A 15,953-nucleotide genomic window follows, 5' to 3' on the forward strand; every position below is an offset into this window, starting at 1 on the left:
ATTGTATTTACCCTGTCCTGTGGTACATTTTATTCAGTACAATTGGACTTCTGAACTTTAGGTTTGCCAGATCTCAGCCCCCTGGCGCCGGCTTGACCCATTTCAGTTTCTGAGTTGACAGTATTACTGATTCATCTCTTTGTTTCTCTATAAAAGGTAATGAATTATCCTCCCTGGTGGTCAACACTATTTCGACTCTCAGATGTTTGGAATTTCTGTACAAAAGAAATTGTGGGTCATTTCAATCCACAGCCTTTGTGGGCACGTGGATATATTCAGATCCTAAGATCTAGAAGAAATTCTCAGTGTATTGTTGCTGCTATTGAACTGTATGTCGAGTAGTTATAGTTGCATTGCTATAAATATCTAAAATGTGCTAGAACATTCCTGAGATTTTTCGTGCTCATTACTGTACTGGCACATGGCTGACACATACAGTAAGAATATGTGCTTCAGGTGACTGAGTTAATGAAGCATTATTCCTGGTCCCCGAGAGTGATAGCGATGTTGGCAGGACGTAGATTTCAGAGAAGGACATCGCTGATGATTCCGATAAACCTAACTGTGTGCCTGGCTCCTGCGATGATTCAGAGGAGGAATTTAACAAGGCTGTACCGCCATTAAAAGAAAACAGCGGGATTAAACAATCATCCAAAAGATTTGGCCTCAGAATCCAAAGATGGAAAACGGGACCGGTCTGTGTCACCGGTAGTGCCGAACGGTATAGCGTCGGATCTAATCAAAATGGTCCCAACGATTCGCAGCTTAAACGCTTAATTCCTCGACATGCAATCAGCATTTGAACATATGGTCAGCGTTTCTAAGCAATGAAGGAATCTGTATTGAACGTCGCGTTTCTAGAACTGGAAGTCTCCCGATTACATTCATATATGGAATTGGTGATTGAACTGGTTTTCACTAGACTTTACTAATCAAAAGCAGCTGTAACTGTTAATCTGTGGGATGCAGAAAGCGACGGAGGAACAGCAGCCGTGTCACTGGAACCAGAAGATGACAAGTTGGCCACAATCAAAGAGGTATGGGATACAGGGATGGACCTGCTGGCACACATGCCTCACTCCATCCAAAGGATGCTGTCCCCCCAGGCTCTACATCAAAATCTGGCAGGGAAAGTTGGCCAGCGTGCAATGCAAGGATCCCGCCATCCACGGATAGCAGAGACCCATCCCGGGGGAGCAGAAAAATCACAGGATGAGGGCGGTGCTTGCTAGAGGACCGTAACGTCATAAGTTAGCATGTGACAGCTGCTTGGCGTTCCACCATCTCGAAGCCGAGAAGGCTAGCTGAGGTGGGAAGGACGAGCATCCGGGCGGGACTCGCCGAAGAGCTTCTGAAAGACCTTTAGGGCAAATTGTTCAAAAATCGCTCAAAAAAGTGCTGCCGTCGTGTTGAACTAGAACGTCATTTCTTTGAGCAACAGACAAAAGCGTGTGGATCATCCGGAACCCCTGTTCCACCCACGAAGGGTCCGCAAGCTGGAGCTGAAGATGATAGCAGTGTGCTGCCAGTAGAAGATCGCCAGTTACCCTCCTGTGACTCTCCGCATTCTCCATGTGTCTGCAGTGCTGACGTCCTCTGGACTGAGACGAGCCAAGCAGAGCGGTGACGGAAATAGCCTTGAGGAAGTTGTTAAAGCCCTCGATTCCCCGATCCAGAGGAGAGGCTGGTTTTCTCCATCCCCTGGGTCCATCTCCATTGCCCAGAGAGATCAGGCTGAACTCAGACCTTCTTGCTGATAAACTGCAGTGAGTTCAGATACCTACAAAGGACACACGAGGTCTGTCTCTCCTGCCACATCAGTTAAGCGGCATCTCCTCCTGCAAGATGCACCAAAAAAAAACATGTATGCATACAAACAGATCCTGTTTATCTTGCTGAATGTTAAGTAAAAATAATAAATATACATAAATGAAAGACCTGCGTTGTTTTGGCTTGCAGTAGATTTAACTTGTATGGGCAATATAAATCACAACATAAGAGATGTAAATATTTCTAACATGATTTAAGGGTTAATCACGGAATCAATTACTATTATGGCTAACGGCAATGGCTAATGACTATCAGAATGGTCTCCTGGAAACGTCCAAGGCTGCAAGTCAAGGCAGGAACTGGAGGTATTAATTAAATAAGGCAATGGCAAGAAGTTCAGGCCCCCACTGTCTGAAATAGCAATCCACTCGGTCTGGTAACCGTGGCTACAGATCACATTCTGCCGTTTTCCCGTGTTTTTGCCCAAACTGCAGCAAACAGTTAAGAGCATCGACCAGCTGTCAAACAGATGAATATTAATAGAGTTTTTTTTTCTAAATCTTCAAATAAATTATTTAAACTTTTTGAAGTTTTAAAATTTGCTAGAAGCTTTCATTTAAAACGAAGAAACTGATTTTGCTTTTACTTTCTGAATTTTAGCCATGAAGAACAAATTTAAATGTAGTAACATCAGCCAGGACTTTTAATACATGAAGACGCTCTGTGTCTGGAATTCGCAAAACCAAACCTGCCAGTTAAAGTGTAGTAGCCGTGTTCGGAAAATACAATATTATCCCTCATTAGTCTTGTGTTGAGTTATGAGTAGAGGTTGACGTAAGTACTGTGTGGCATAATGTCTGCAGACAGTCACACGGTATTAAAGTCCGATGTTTGCCGCGTAGTCAGATTTGCAGTTGCATTCTGCACAAGTATCCATATTGGGTGCTATTTTTGCAATTTCTGTAGACACACTCAGACATGCATATCTACTGGCGTGTCGTTAAAGTCGCTTTAATGACCCTGAAGGAGGCACTATAAACTGCTGTAAAAATTAACCGGAGGTGCTTCAGGGCAGCACCGGAGCTGCATGGGCGCGAGAGACAGCGGGGGGAGTTAAATAGGCCACCGCGTTCCCCGTAAAAAGCCCCCCCTCGCCTGGGGACCACCGCCGGTGCCTTAGGACAGCGGATACGGTCAGGAGCTTCACCCTCCGGACGTCTGCACCAATGAGAATTAACAGTGCTGTTGTGGGGAACAAAAATGTGGAGAAGGACAGCCAATTGTGAGGAAGAAAGAACTGTCCAATAGATGCAGGACCATCTAGTAAGACCCTTCCCTATTGGCTGCAGGGTTCCAGGCCTCAAAAAAGCAATACAGACAACTTTCCTTGAGCCTATTCAAACTGACCTGGTCACCCACCAAACAACACACCAAACTCTGATTAGTCATGCAGCCAAGAATAGATGGAGAGATATGAAGGGATGATGGGAGATGAGAAAACGATGATGCTTCTGATTTGATAAAGTTGAAACGTCCAGGTCCTTCCTGGGAATTTTGATTAGATTTCCTCGCATGCACTCATGGTGTACACATAATGGTTCTGTTCATCTCGACTGCCCACAGCCAAACAATCTAAGCACTTTACAATTTTTATAAATCTTCTGACAAATGAGGAGCTTAGATAACGATTGCGGGTTTGCACACCTGTTATGTCTCATTCGCTTCTAATGCGGACGACACATAACAGGTGCGTTAAACATCTGACCGCTTCTTACCTGCAATTCAGTTCATTTAAAATGGAAATAAAATAGGTCCAATGAGTGGGAAGAAAATGTATTTAATAGCAGAACGAGTGACACAGAGGGCTGAGAGAGAAAGGAAGTGGGTGAGTGTCTATCATCTGACGGAGCTGGTGTGCGGCCCTCGGCAAGCTGGGAAAGGCTTTGTAAAAGATTGGCTTTCCCTCTCTTCTTCAAGACAAAACCAATAATTTCAACAGGGACCTGGGATCAGCTTGGACCTCATTAGAGCTGGAGTCACGGCACGAGCAGTCAATCTACTCAGCGCCAATGTTTACCAACACTCAAGCCAAGCATTTGCGTGGCGCCCCCTGAGGGACACAGATAGTCGGCAAATATTCAATAAACGCGCTCCTTATGTAGGAGATGCTGAAGCAGCACAGCTTCCTAACCAGCTAGTTAGGATTATCTGACTGTACTCACTAGGTATTTGTTTGGTACATGGAAAGCGGGTTGGAAATGAATTTTTAGTGGGCTCCCAAAAACAACAATCCAGCCCCTGAGTCCGCTCCCGGGGAGGAAATGATGTCATCGGGGCTCCCCCAGGGACGGTAGATCAGCACGGAAGCCGAGCGAGACTGGCGACCGCCACACCGCCCAGCTGATGCTCAGTGGTTGTCCAAAATGTGTTAACACGCCGCTTCCTGCCAATGTCTGGCTTTCGGAGACGGGGCTTCACTGTCGCCAAGTTCAGCAATGTCCTCCGTGCCACAATCCACACATTGCTGCCTGGGCTATCACATGCTGGGCTGCTGTAAACACTCTGCTGTAGCTGCGGTAAGGAGTAGAACAAAGAACGCCATTATGTGCATCCTCAGTGCGACAAGATTTTGGAACCTCCTGCTTCAAAATGACTTAGAAGTAAACAGTGTTGGGGAAGTTCATCACAAACGTAATCCAGACAGAAGGAGAAAGTTCAGGTCCAGAAAATACAAATCCTGAGGTTTCGTTTCAACCAACCAGTTGAGCATAAAGAGTCACCGTTCACAGCAGGGGTGGGGAATCCGATCCATGGAGACCCGGTGTGGGTGCAGGTTTTTGTGATGACCTCTCAATCAGCCAATAAGAGTGGGTCCCCAGGACTGGAGTTAAGAACCACTGCTTTATTATTGGCTGATTGAGAGGTCATCCCAAAAACCCGCACCGGCCCTCCATGGACCAGGATCCCCAGCCCTGGTTCACAGAGTACTGAGCTGGTTGGTTGAAACAAAACCTTGGTCTGGATTCCACCTCTGTCTGTAATGGGTGAATAAGTTCCCCAACGCTGGAAAACTCAGGATGAGAAGGTGCACAGTAGTTTAAGAGAACCGCAGATTGGTTAGAATACATTTGCTTTTATCCAAACTGACTTACATCTTTGAGAAAGAAGATTCAGGCAGTCAACAAACATTTTTATTTACCTTTTCCACAAATATACTGTAAAGCTTCTTACAACTTATCTTGCTCTCCATAGATTGGAGGTCCCAGTGCAGGGCCAGCCAATATGCAGCACCTTTGGAGCTGGGGGTTAAGGGTCTTGCTCAAGCGCCCACAGACATGTGACTGTTCAGGCCAGGGCTTGAACCAGCAACCTTCCAATCAGAGGCACAAAGGCTTAGCTCACTGAACTACTCACCACTCACTCTATGGAGGAATGTGGGGTTAAGGGCTTTGTCCAATGGCGCAACCATTATGCTGGCCGTGGGATTTGAACCAGCAACCTTCTGATCATGGACACAACACATGCAGCCCCTAAATTATACATTCACAAGCCATTTTCGGTGTATGGTGTTTTTTCCATGCTGAGTGGCTTTCCTGCTCATGCTCTCAATTCCCCTTGCAGTCCAAAGACAGGCAGGTGGGATAATTCACAGCCAGTGCAGTTTTGTTTGTGTGCATCCCGCAATAAAATGACATCACGTCCACGGTGTGCCCCAGACTACTGCCCGAGCCTTGCCTGCGATGACCTTACATCCTACAGATAAGCAGATAAAAGATGTATGTAACAATACTATATGAGCCTAATTAAAAAATGTATTTTAAGTATTCAAACAATTTTATTCCTCGTCCCCTTTTTCTGTCTTGAATAAGATAAATATAGTGAAATTGAGAAAATGAAGTAACCATTAGCCTTGCATGAAGCTGAGCTCCATTAGAACCCTAACAGCCTGCATGGTAATTATTTTTAACGTGTCTAGCGATGAAGAGCCTGTGATTGCGTTCCCGCTAAGTCCGGGGGGCCCCAGGCTATTGTGAAGGCAGAGTGGTTAGTCATTTATAAAATTAAAAATGAGCCAGAAAGCGATGCAAAAACGAGAACAGTGAAATGTTAAAACTGCTGTCCCAAGGTGACAGCTCTTGGAGGGTGAAGACCAAAACTGCGCCTTAGACGTTAGTGTAGGTCAGCAGTGATGGATTCGTCAAAGTGCGCACATTGTTACAATGTGATTTTCAAGTATTATAAATGGCGGAATGCACTCGGACACTGCCGCGTTATGTCTTTATATATCTGGAGCGCAGTAATAGCCGAACAATGGGGGAGAAAGCGATTCAATTTTGAAAAGTGGAAGTCAGTAGTGCTGTGTGTGGATAATTATATCACCAGTAAGAGTGCAGCGGGATGACCCCAACTGCCATCCCGGGGCTTTTAACCCAAAGGCGACGTTCGTGTCGCTTGCATCCAGGCGCTGTGTTAATTGACATGCAATTAGGCAGCTGCAGATTACGGATACCAGAGCAGTGGGGCGCATCCGTAGGTGGCGGGGAGTGTAGGGGGGGGGGGGGGGGGCGGTAGGCGAGATGCACTGGTGAAGCTGGCAAGTCCTCGGATTCCTCAGATTGACCAGCATTACCGGCGGCGTCTGCAAACTCGTCCGATTGGAGCGAAACGGAGAGGCTCCACGCCGCTGCTCTCCCTCGGGTCACTCTTAACCCACGAGCGCTTGCGTTATTTATTTTTTTAAAACTAAAATTCATTACCGCAGAGTCCTTCGTATAAGTAACCCATGTTCTGCACACTTGGTAATTCGATTATTTTTATTAAGACATTTTTAGTCATACAACCTGTACACTGTCAGACAAAAAGAGTATCAGACGGTACCTTTGTTTGTCAATGGAACTGTACCCTCGAGGGTCTGCCAATTGTACCCAATAGCTGCAGGTACATGTACAGTACCTTTTAGTATAATTTAAGGTACAGAAATGGACTCTGAGGAACGTCTCCAAGGTACAAACAACGTTTACACTCCAATGATACAAGAACGTTCCTCAGAGTCCATTTCAGTACCTGAAGAGGTACAATTACCTACAGCTAAGGGTACAATTGGCCAGGAGCCTTTTCCCAGGCTTAGCCAGACTGGCTACAGCACAGATAGGATGGTAATAGTAACACATTTATTAAAATAATCAGTCACACTTTTATATGGTCTGTTGTTTAATTTTACTATTTCTATATAACAATTTTCCTTAATTTATGACGTCACCCAGAACCCTGAGCCTTAAAAATGCAGGTTCAGTATGTGACTTTAGGGTACAGCAGCAGGCCCCTGTGTCATCATGTCACCATGCATGCTGCATGTGTTGTGCGAATGTGACACGATGAGGAGCCCAGATTAACAAGGGGCGAGATGGGGGGTGTCTTGGCTGGGGAGTTAAGATGGGGAGTGCAGTATGGCTTTGGATACTGCGACCCAAACACATTAGAGGACTGTGCTGGGGCAAGACCCCCCCAGTGCCCCCACTAAATACTGTATGTATGCTACTTTGGTCTGAAATAAATGTATTATTATTATTATCATTATTTACATTTATATATGTGGGCTAAAATGTTGTGCACTGGGAACAGGCGGATTCTCAACGCGGATGCGCTGCGTGGTCGAGTCGCTTCACTTTGGTGAAAAGCGAAGTTCACAACAGAAAGAAATAATCAAGCTTGTGGAAGAAAGACAGTCTTAAGAAATCAGAGTGAGTTACATATTTGTAAAATCTAGTGTAAGTAATACTGAGAGGACATTAAGGTCAAATGCATCTGCCCCCCCCCCCCCCCCCCCAAACAGAACAATTGGCCCCAGTCTGCCCCCCCCCAGTTGAAATGCCCTAGAATCACAACTGTGCTGAGGTATACAGAGCTTAGTTTACAGTGGAATGCTTCAGTGTAGAAATCGCAAATAGTCTTGACCAGAATATCTATTCAAAGTGTAACGACAGTAGAAACAAAATTGATTTATCTGGTCTATAACGTCATTTTCCCATGTCGGCTGAAGAATCGAGTTCTTTTGTAATACTGTTTTTGCAGCCGCATCTATGGACTCCTGCTGAAATGTTTACCTTTTAAAAACTGGGGTGCTAATAGTGATGGATGGTGATGAAGATGATGACGATAATGATGGATGGCTCTCATATAGTGCTTTCCGCATGGCCGAAGGGCTGTGCATTGTTTGTGGGTAGTAGACTGAGCTTAACTGGCACTGATGCCAAGCAGCTCCTGGTTGATGGGTACTAAGATATGGTATTATTTTAGCCAATTAATGTACAATGTGATTTGATGGCTTTGGCTGTAGATTAATTACACATCAACAGCGACATCTCAGATTAGATAGGTTAATGCAATGCCAATATAAATTGTTATCAGTGACTAATTGTTGTGTAAAACGGCATTTAGTTTTGAATTCATAGCAACCAAGAATGTCATTTATAGGGCCGCAAATTAAAAGAGCATAAATCAGACCGACACAGATAATGACACCACATTTAAATACTTATTGGAACATCTTGAACATCATTAATTGTCGAGCCGGGCCAATCGATACAAGAAGGAACTTTGAAATATCTCCCGGTGAAATGTGATCAATAATCACTGATAAATTGTTCTCTAAAGCGCCGTACTGGGGTGACTCTTGGGTCCTTGGGTGTTTGGGGCAAAATTAAACTACTTCGTCAATCTTTAGCACTACTGTAGCTGATACTTGATCATGTCTGAATGCATTGAGTATCGAGCTAGTATGCTATAGGTGTTACAAGAGGGCTGAACTTGAAAGTTTAAAGACAGCCTCAGTAGGGGCTTTGCCCTAAATGCCTCTTTTACTAGGGTGGCGGACCAACACTAATTCCCCGGCTCAAATCCGCAAAGGTTGCAGGCTCACCTTGCTGCTTGCAGTAATTCTCTCCGTTAATCCGGTCTCATTTTATCAGAGCTCTGCTTTCTCCGTTGGGAAAATGCTGCCCCGTTCAAAAACCCAGAGCTGCGAGGCGTTTGTTGTCGGTCTTCGCTTAATCAGCGAGAACAATTTGAAGTTTAGCCCATATTTCAATGTTGAATATCTGCTTTACTGAATATGGGCACATAAGAGATGCATTAAGCATATGGTTAATTATGAACGGTAAGGACAGTGAGATGCATCAGACCTACAATGAGTAAGAAGTTTGATGAATGGATGGAAAACAAAAGAAATGAATTATTTATATATGTATTACTTACATCTTTTATTTTGCTGAATATATACAATATACTCAGTTTTAATTTGCAAATGCCATACATCCATCCATCCATGATTCACCGTTTCCCCTTATCGAAATAAGGACAGAGGCTCCTCCTGTAGTCATGCCGGAAAACCACAGTACGCCAGATAAATTAGACAATACAGCGTCTCTAAAAGCTATTTGAATCTATAATAACAACAACAACAACAACAACAATAATAATAATAATAATAATAATAATAACAATAATAATAATAATGATGATGATGATGATGATGATGATAATAAATCTGCGTTAGGAGTCCATGGGGACCAAGGAAACACAGACGCACGATTTTCGTGCCGTTGTCGGGAGAGATTACCGGTATGGCGTTGTGCAGCCTTCGCAGTTTCAAGAAAGAAAGAAGAACTGGCACAAGTTGTGAAAAAAAACGTGGTTGCGGCCAGTAAGGGGCGACACTGAGGCGCCTGTGTGAGCTTTTCCGTACCAGAGTTACTGCCTCAGTATCACATCGCGATCTCAGTACGGAGCGGAGTGCGGAGCCGAGGGTACCTCATGCTGCCGTCTTTGTTGTAGGAAACATTTTAAACCCGTCAGTCCCGAGCAAGAAGGATACATCTATCACGGATACGCCTAAAAAGCGGGGAAATAAAAATATACATCCATGTTCCTGAACGAGGGCTCGGGAGCGCTTTTGCTTGCGCTCCTGGCTGCTTTGCAGGTAATATTTCCAACACGATTTTAAATTTGTTTTATTTTATCTTTTGTGCGAAATACTGGAGTTGAGTTGGGACCGCGGGAGCGCGCTTGCTTCCCTTCGCGATGCTGCGGGGAAGTGTCAGTGTTACGGGCTTGGAGGGTCCGCGGCGATGTTTTTTTAACCTTGGACATCATCGGGGTCTGAAACATTTTCTTTTATGTGCCTGGTTACTTATTGCACGGCGACTGAGTTATTTCACGGCGACTGAGTAACCCTAGACCGGGTTCGTATCGCTAACATGAGTAGCGTTAACAGCGGCAGGTTGTCCTCTCTCCTGCGGGTTTCGTCTCTCTAATCACTGGGGTTGCAATAGAATCCTTGCACGTTTAAATCGCTCCTTTACATACAAAATACGCCTTAAAAACGCTCACCCGGACTTTAAATTTAATATTGAGCACCGCAGAGCAAATCGTATATGATGAATATCACCTAACAGGAATGATAAATAGTAAATGATAACGTGCAAATATAAATATATTGATGCAACCAGTTTGGAGCATCCTATGTATAATGGATAGCCGATAGGGCAGAGAATTAACCCCGGGTGGCGTACTTTATAAATGGGGCATTTCGTGTTTTGGGAAGGGGCCCAGAAATATATGGGTAAATTGCAACATTCGCGCTGTTTTTGTCGGCGAGAACTAACAAAGTTGGTTTTGTAGCACAGTCCATGTTCACAAATATAAATAATGACACTGATGATTAAATTGCAGCCCCTAACGCGCCGTTTCCTTTATATATAAAAACAACAAGGGAGCTCCAGGGCAATTGTGATTTTCCGTTTCTACCCCTTTAATGCCTTTTAATGTCCCATCGTCTACATAATTGACCTTCCCTTAGTTCCGTGAACCCAATACACGTTCTGGGTTACGAAGAAGAGGACGATTAGTTGTTATTTATAGGTGATGATGTCTGTGGTGTTTAGATGAAATGACCTTTTAAAACACTTCGTCAATATAAGAAATCATATCAGTAGTTTATAGCGGACCTTGAGTCCCCCACCAACCCCTCCCCTCCGTTTGTTTAAAATGGGGCACAAAGTTATCTTAAGTTTTAAGACCGATCTGTTAAGGTGACGCCTCCCATCTCACAAATAATTTATTAGCGAGCATTTCGTCTAATTCGGGAGTGTTAGGAAGAGACACGTTGAATAAATAAATAATGAAAACGCACATTGGAGGTGTTACTTAATATTGTGTTTACGTTTAACATTTGGGGGTAATTTTACGGGAAAGGCCTGATGCCTTTTACCCGATTGCCCTTGCCCCCGACAGGCCCACACATCCACGCCTGTAATGTGGATTAGGCTGAAGTGGTCAAATACCCATTCAAGTGATTGAAATAGCAAGTGGCACGGACTCCCACAATGCACTTGGTTCAGACCACATTCTTCAAGGGTCCCATCATTGGGGGAGGGGGGAGACTAGTGGTATAGGGGCAGCGATGAAGGGGCTTGAGTTCGCACTGCCGTGTACAGGCCAGCCGCTTGTTTAAAACGTGATATACTTTATTAATTAGCAGATCTGGTGCCATCAATTTTAATCAATTTATGTCAGCCCCGAAATTGAATCTATATTAAGGTTTAATATCTCTCATTAAGATGCATATTATGAGCAATGCAGGTCATTTTACAGCAATTATTTCTATTTATTAAAATGAGTTATATTGTTTGATTAGGAACTGGGAGCAAATGGATGTATGCTTGTGAAATTTTTAAGGTACTTTGTACAGATAGGACAAAAGCAGTAAAACGCTAATGTGTGCTAATTAAATGTGTATCATATGTAATGAATCGCCATCCATCAGTCTCTTCGGCTTGCGTCAGAGGGATGTCTTTGTAAATGGCCGGATTACGCTCGCTTTACGTTCGGTGCTCAGGGCTTACGGGTCGATCTGAGGTTTCTTCCAGAAAATCCCCAGCCCCGCTTTGCCTGAAGCCTCCCTTTAAAAAAACAAAAAAGGAGTGAGTGAGAGTGAACTGGACACATGGCTGCAGAGCAGCTTCCGTTTCGCACCTCGACACTCGGGACGGCTGCACTGCTCCTGTACACCCCGCAGATCTCCTCTCCTGCTCGCTCTTTATGCGGAATATTAATCTGCCGTGAGGCCGGCCAGGTGTGAGCTGAGGCCCATCCCTCTAGCCTCTGCCCTCACTGAGAAATGTTTAACCCCTTTGGCCCCATTATGCTAATTGGGGACCCCTTTAAAACAACAGATGAACCCCCCCACTGGGTCTTCCAGGGCGCGTCGAGGTGCGTTCGGGGAATGATTTATGCACTGTTGCCTCCCCAGGTCTCTGCAGAGGGCAGAGGGACCCCATTGTGCCAACCTGGATTTTCGGAAGACTTATACGACGTGGTCGTCTCCGGGAATCCCACTGAAGGACAGCCTCTTCTCAGAGGTAATTTATTTCTGAGTTTGCCGCCGCCAGTGGGTCTGTCACTCCGCCCCCACTGTGGGTGGTCAGTGCCGTGGTAGAGAACGCCCCCCCCCCCACGCACCGACATTACACACTAAGGGAGCCCGGTCCCTGCAGACGATGTCTCAGTCAGCCAATCCTGCCTTCAGTCGGCCAGGAGGAAGGTGTGCAGAAAATCGGAATAAGAATAAGATTAGCTGGTCAATGTCATGAGGAGGGGGGGGGGGGGGGGCGGTGAAGCGTCCCAGGCTCTGTGCTTCTGCTTTTAAACGGGTATTTCCTTTCTTCCTCATTCAAACTCCGGCCATGTCGCCGTGTCCAAATCTGAGTCACGGAGCGGCCAGGGGCCCGCAGCTGGCGGGCTGACGTCACGTCTCTCGCGGAGCCGCAAATCCTGCCGCAGCTGTGCCCCCCTCCGACAAGTCCATTTTAGTAACTCCCTCCTGTGTGACTCAGGGACTCTGAGCCCATCCATGTGCCAAGGGGGGAGGGGGGGCGGACAGTGTTCGTAGATGACAGTTTAGCTTTGCATTTTGTGGTTAAAGTATATCTATATATATGTGTGTGTGTGTGAATGTATGTGTGTATATAGCAGTATAGTGGTAAAGACTACACAAGCCACCCAGTAGTACAAATATGAAGGTATTTTAGAGAAAGAGTCCACCTTTAGCTTTATTTATTTGCTTAATATTTCTGTGCTGAGGAACTTTTAGCAGTAATGTGTGATACAGTTCGAATGGGAGTACTCACCCAAGCCCAAATGTCAGATAAGAGAGGTACCTCTTGCAGGAAATTAAGGCAGGAGGTTTAGTGGGTGCATTGCACCTCTGGGGTTACAGGCCCTATCCGACCCCTAGATAAGCTGCCGTAACGGTCCACACTGTGTCTGCTGCATTGTGATGGCTCCAAGGGACAGCTTAGGCGAGTGAGGGAATGTAAACTACCCTCATCACGGCCTATCCGCCTAGCAGTGTGTGTGTTAGCACGGCCTACCCTCATCACGGCCTATCTGAGTAGCAGCGTGTGTTTTAGCATGGCCTACCCTCATCACGGCCTATCCGCGTAGCAGGATGTGTATTAGCATGGCCTACCCTCATCATGGCCTATCCGCGTAGCAGGATGTGTATTAGGACGGCCTACCCTCATCATGGCCTATCCGTGTAACAGCGTGTGTATTAGGACGGCCTACCCTCATTACGGCTTATCTGCGTAGCAGTGTGTGTGTTAGCACGGCCTACCCTCATCATGGCCTATCTGCGTAGCAGCGTGTGTTTTAGCATGGCCTACCCTCATCATGGCCTATCTGCGTAGCAGCGTGTGTTTTAGCATGGCCTACCCTCATCACGGCCTATCCGTGTAACAGCGTGTGTGTTAGGACGGCCTACCCTGATCATGGCCTATCCGTGTAGCAGTGTGTGTTAGCACGGCCTACCCTCATCACGGCCTATCCGTGTAACAGCGTGTGTGTTAGGACGGCCTACCCTGATCATGGCCTATCCGTGTAGCAGTGTGTGTGTTAGCATGGCCTACCCTCATCACGGCCTATCTGAGTAGCAGCGTGTGTTTTAGCACGGCCTACCCTGATCACAGACTATCCACGCAGCAGCATGTGTGTTAGCACGGCCTACCCTCATCACGGCCTATCCGTGTAACAGCGTGTGTGTTAGGACGGCCTACCCTGATCATGGCCTATCCGTGTAGCAGCATGTGTGTTAGCATGGCCTACCCTCATCACGGCCTATCCGCGTAGCAGGATGTGTATTAGCATGGCCTACCCTCATCATGGCATATCTGCGTAGCAGGATGTGTATTAGGACGGCCTACCCTCATCATGGCCTATCCGTGTAACAGCGTGTGTGTTAGGACGGCCTACCCTCATCATGGCCTATCCGTGTAACAGCGTGTGTGTTAGCACGGCCTACCCTCATCACGGCCTATCTGCGTAGCAGTGTGTGTGTTAGCACCACCTACCCTGATCACGGCCTATCCACGTAGCAGCGTGTGTGTTAGCATGGCCTACCCTCATCATGGCCTATCTGCGTAGCAGCAGGTGTATTAGCACGGCCTACCCTCATCACGGCCTATCCGAGTAGCAGCGTGTGTGTTAGCACGGCCTACCCTCATCATGGCCTATCTGCGTAGCAGTGTGTGTGTTAGCACGGCCTACCCTCATCATGGCCTATCTGCGTAGCAGCAGGTGTATTAGCACGGCCTACCCTCATCACGGCCTATCCGAGTAGCAGCGTGTGTGTTAGCACGGCCTACCCTGATCACGGCCTATCCGTGTAACAGCGTGTGTGTTAGGACGGCCTACCCTGATCACGGCCTATCCTGTCTCACACCCTGCCCCATCCTGCCACACCCCCATGCCCACATGAACAAACAGGGGCAGCCGAACATCTATCAGAGGAATTCCAGATAAGGGACTGTCTGCATTTTCCAGCCAGGTCGAGGGTTCAACCTCTTAGCGATGGCGTTTAAACTAATTTAAAATGTAATCGATTTTTAGCACCTCTGTTTTAACGGCCACACGTCTTCCCTATTTATTCACATCCATGCGGAAGAGCGCAACAGTGGCACCGCGTGGTACACAACAGTCTAAGGGAGCATCACACGCATCCTTAGCTCGGGTTGTGTAATCAATATGGCCGCCTAGCTCAGAACTGCCCTACCACCACCAGCATGCTGTGAAGGGGGCTGGAGGCCGGCCTTCTGTACTAAAGATGTCCTCTCGCTCTGGATTGCTCAGCGGGTAGCGAAACTACCCAGTCTGAGAGGATTTTAGGTTGGGTATCAGGGTGGGGGGGCATCCGATTTAGCTGGCGTATTCAGTCGCCGTTTGATGTTTTGGGTGATGGGTTCTCCTTCGCTGGGTCCGCAGTGGATGAACCCCAGCCTGCTGTAATCAAACGACCCTTTGTTTCGCCTTCCTATTGAGACCCCGATCAGTGGGAATCAGTCCTCAGTCATTTCAATAGACCAGTGGGGGGTTGGCGGGGGGGGGGGGGGGTTTGTCATGCGCTGTGGAATAATGGTAATGAATTCTCATCCGTTAATGAATGGCTGCGATGTTGACTCCTAATGGCTTTGTTAGTGGGGCTCTGTGATCAGTTTGCGTCAGGTTTTTTTTTCTTTATTTTACTTTATTTCTGGTTGCGTGTTACGTCTCTGCTACTTGTTCCAAGCACCGGAGGGTTTGTGAAGATGAACGTTTGGTGGGGGGGGGGGGGGGGGGGGGGCTGGGGGGTCAGTGGAGCTCTGTACACTTTTTATGGGGGTCTTTGTGTGTACAGTAGCGGGATTTGACCCGGAGTGTGCATGAGGAGCCACTGTGGTTATTTGAATGATAAAGGATGAGAGTCTCTTGGTTCACTAATCGGTGACAGGGACCCCAAACCTTTCATTTGTGTGACAAAGAGATTTCTCAGAGCTGACGGCAGCCGGGAGGTAGAGAGGGCAAGCGGGGAGGCTCAGGAAGGGTCAACGGGGGACATAGGGGTGTTTAGCTTTTGGTCTAGTGTGATTCGGGGCAGGCCAGGAGGGGGTGTGGGGAAGCGATGGGGGGGTGGACCTTTTTAGTATTCAGAGTGGGGAATTTCACAAGAGTGAATACCACAGAACGGGTGCACAGCAACCCCCTCGGACCCTCCCCAAATGGACGAACAAATAAAAGTTCTTTCCAATCGCTGGTATGCTGCACAATAATTGCGGGCTGGGGTGGGCCCTGCATGTGACCTCGTGAGACAG

General features: G+C 46.7%; 1 protein-coding gene across 4 annotated transcripts in view; it reads left to right on the plus strand.

Annotated features, from left to right (window-relative positions):
• Positions 1–9,488: 9,488 nt before the first annotated feature.
• Positions 9,489–15,953, plus strand: part of LOC111845935 (cadherin-2-like) — a 53,584-nt gene continuing 47,119 nt past the window's right edge. For 2 of the 4 annotated variants that reach the window (XM_023815680.2, XM_023815681.2), the window contains exons 1-2: positions 9,490–9,748; positions 12,080–12,188. In XM_023815680.2, the coding sequence (XP_023671448.2) occupies positions 9,692–9,748; positions 12,080–12,188 (166 nt within the window). In that variant the 5' untranslated portion in view covers positions 9,490–9,691. Of the gene's footprint in view, positions 9,749–12,079; positions 12,189–15,953 lie in introns of all 4 variants that reach the window. The other 2 variants (XM_023815679.2, XM_023815678.2) reach the window with 2 other exon arrangements.

Source organism: Paramormyrops kingsleyae, chromosome 4, assembly GCF_048594095.1.
Source record: "Paramormyrops kingsleyae isolate MSU_618 chromosome 4, PKINGS_0.4, whole genome shotgun sequence".
NCBI lineage: Eukaryota > Metazoa > Chordata > Actinopteri > Osteoglossiformes > Mormyridae > Paramormyrops > Paramormyrops kingsleyae.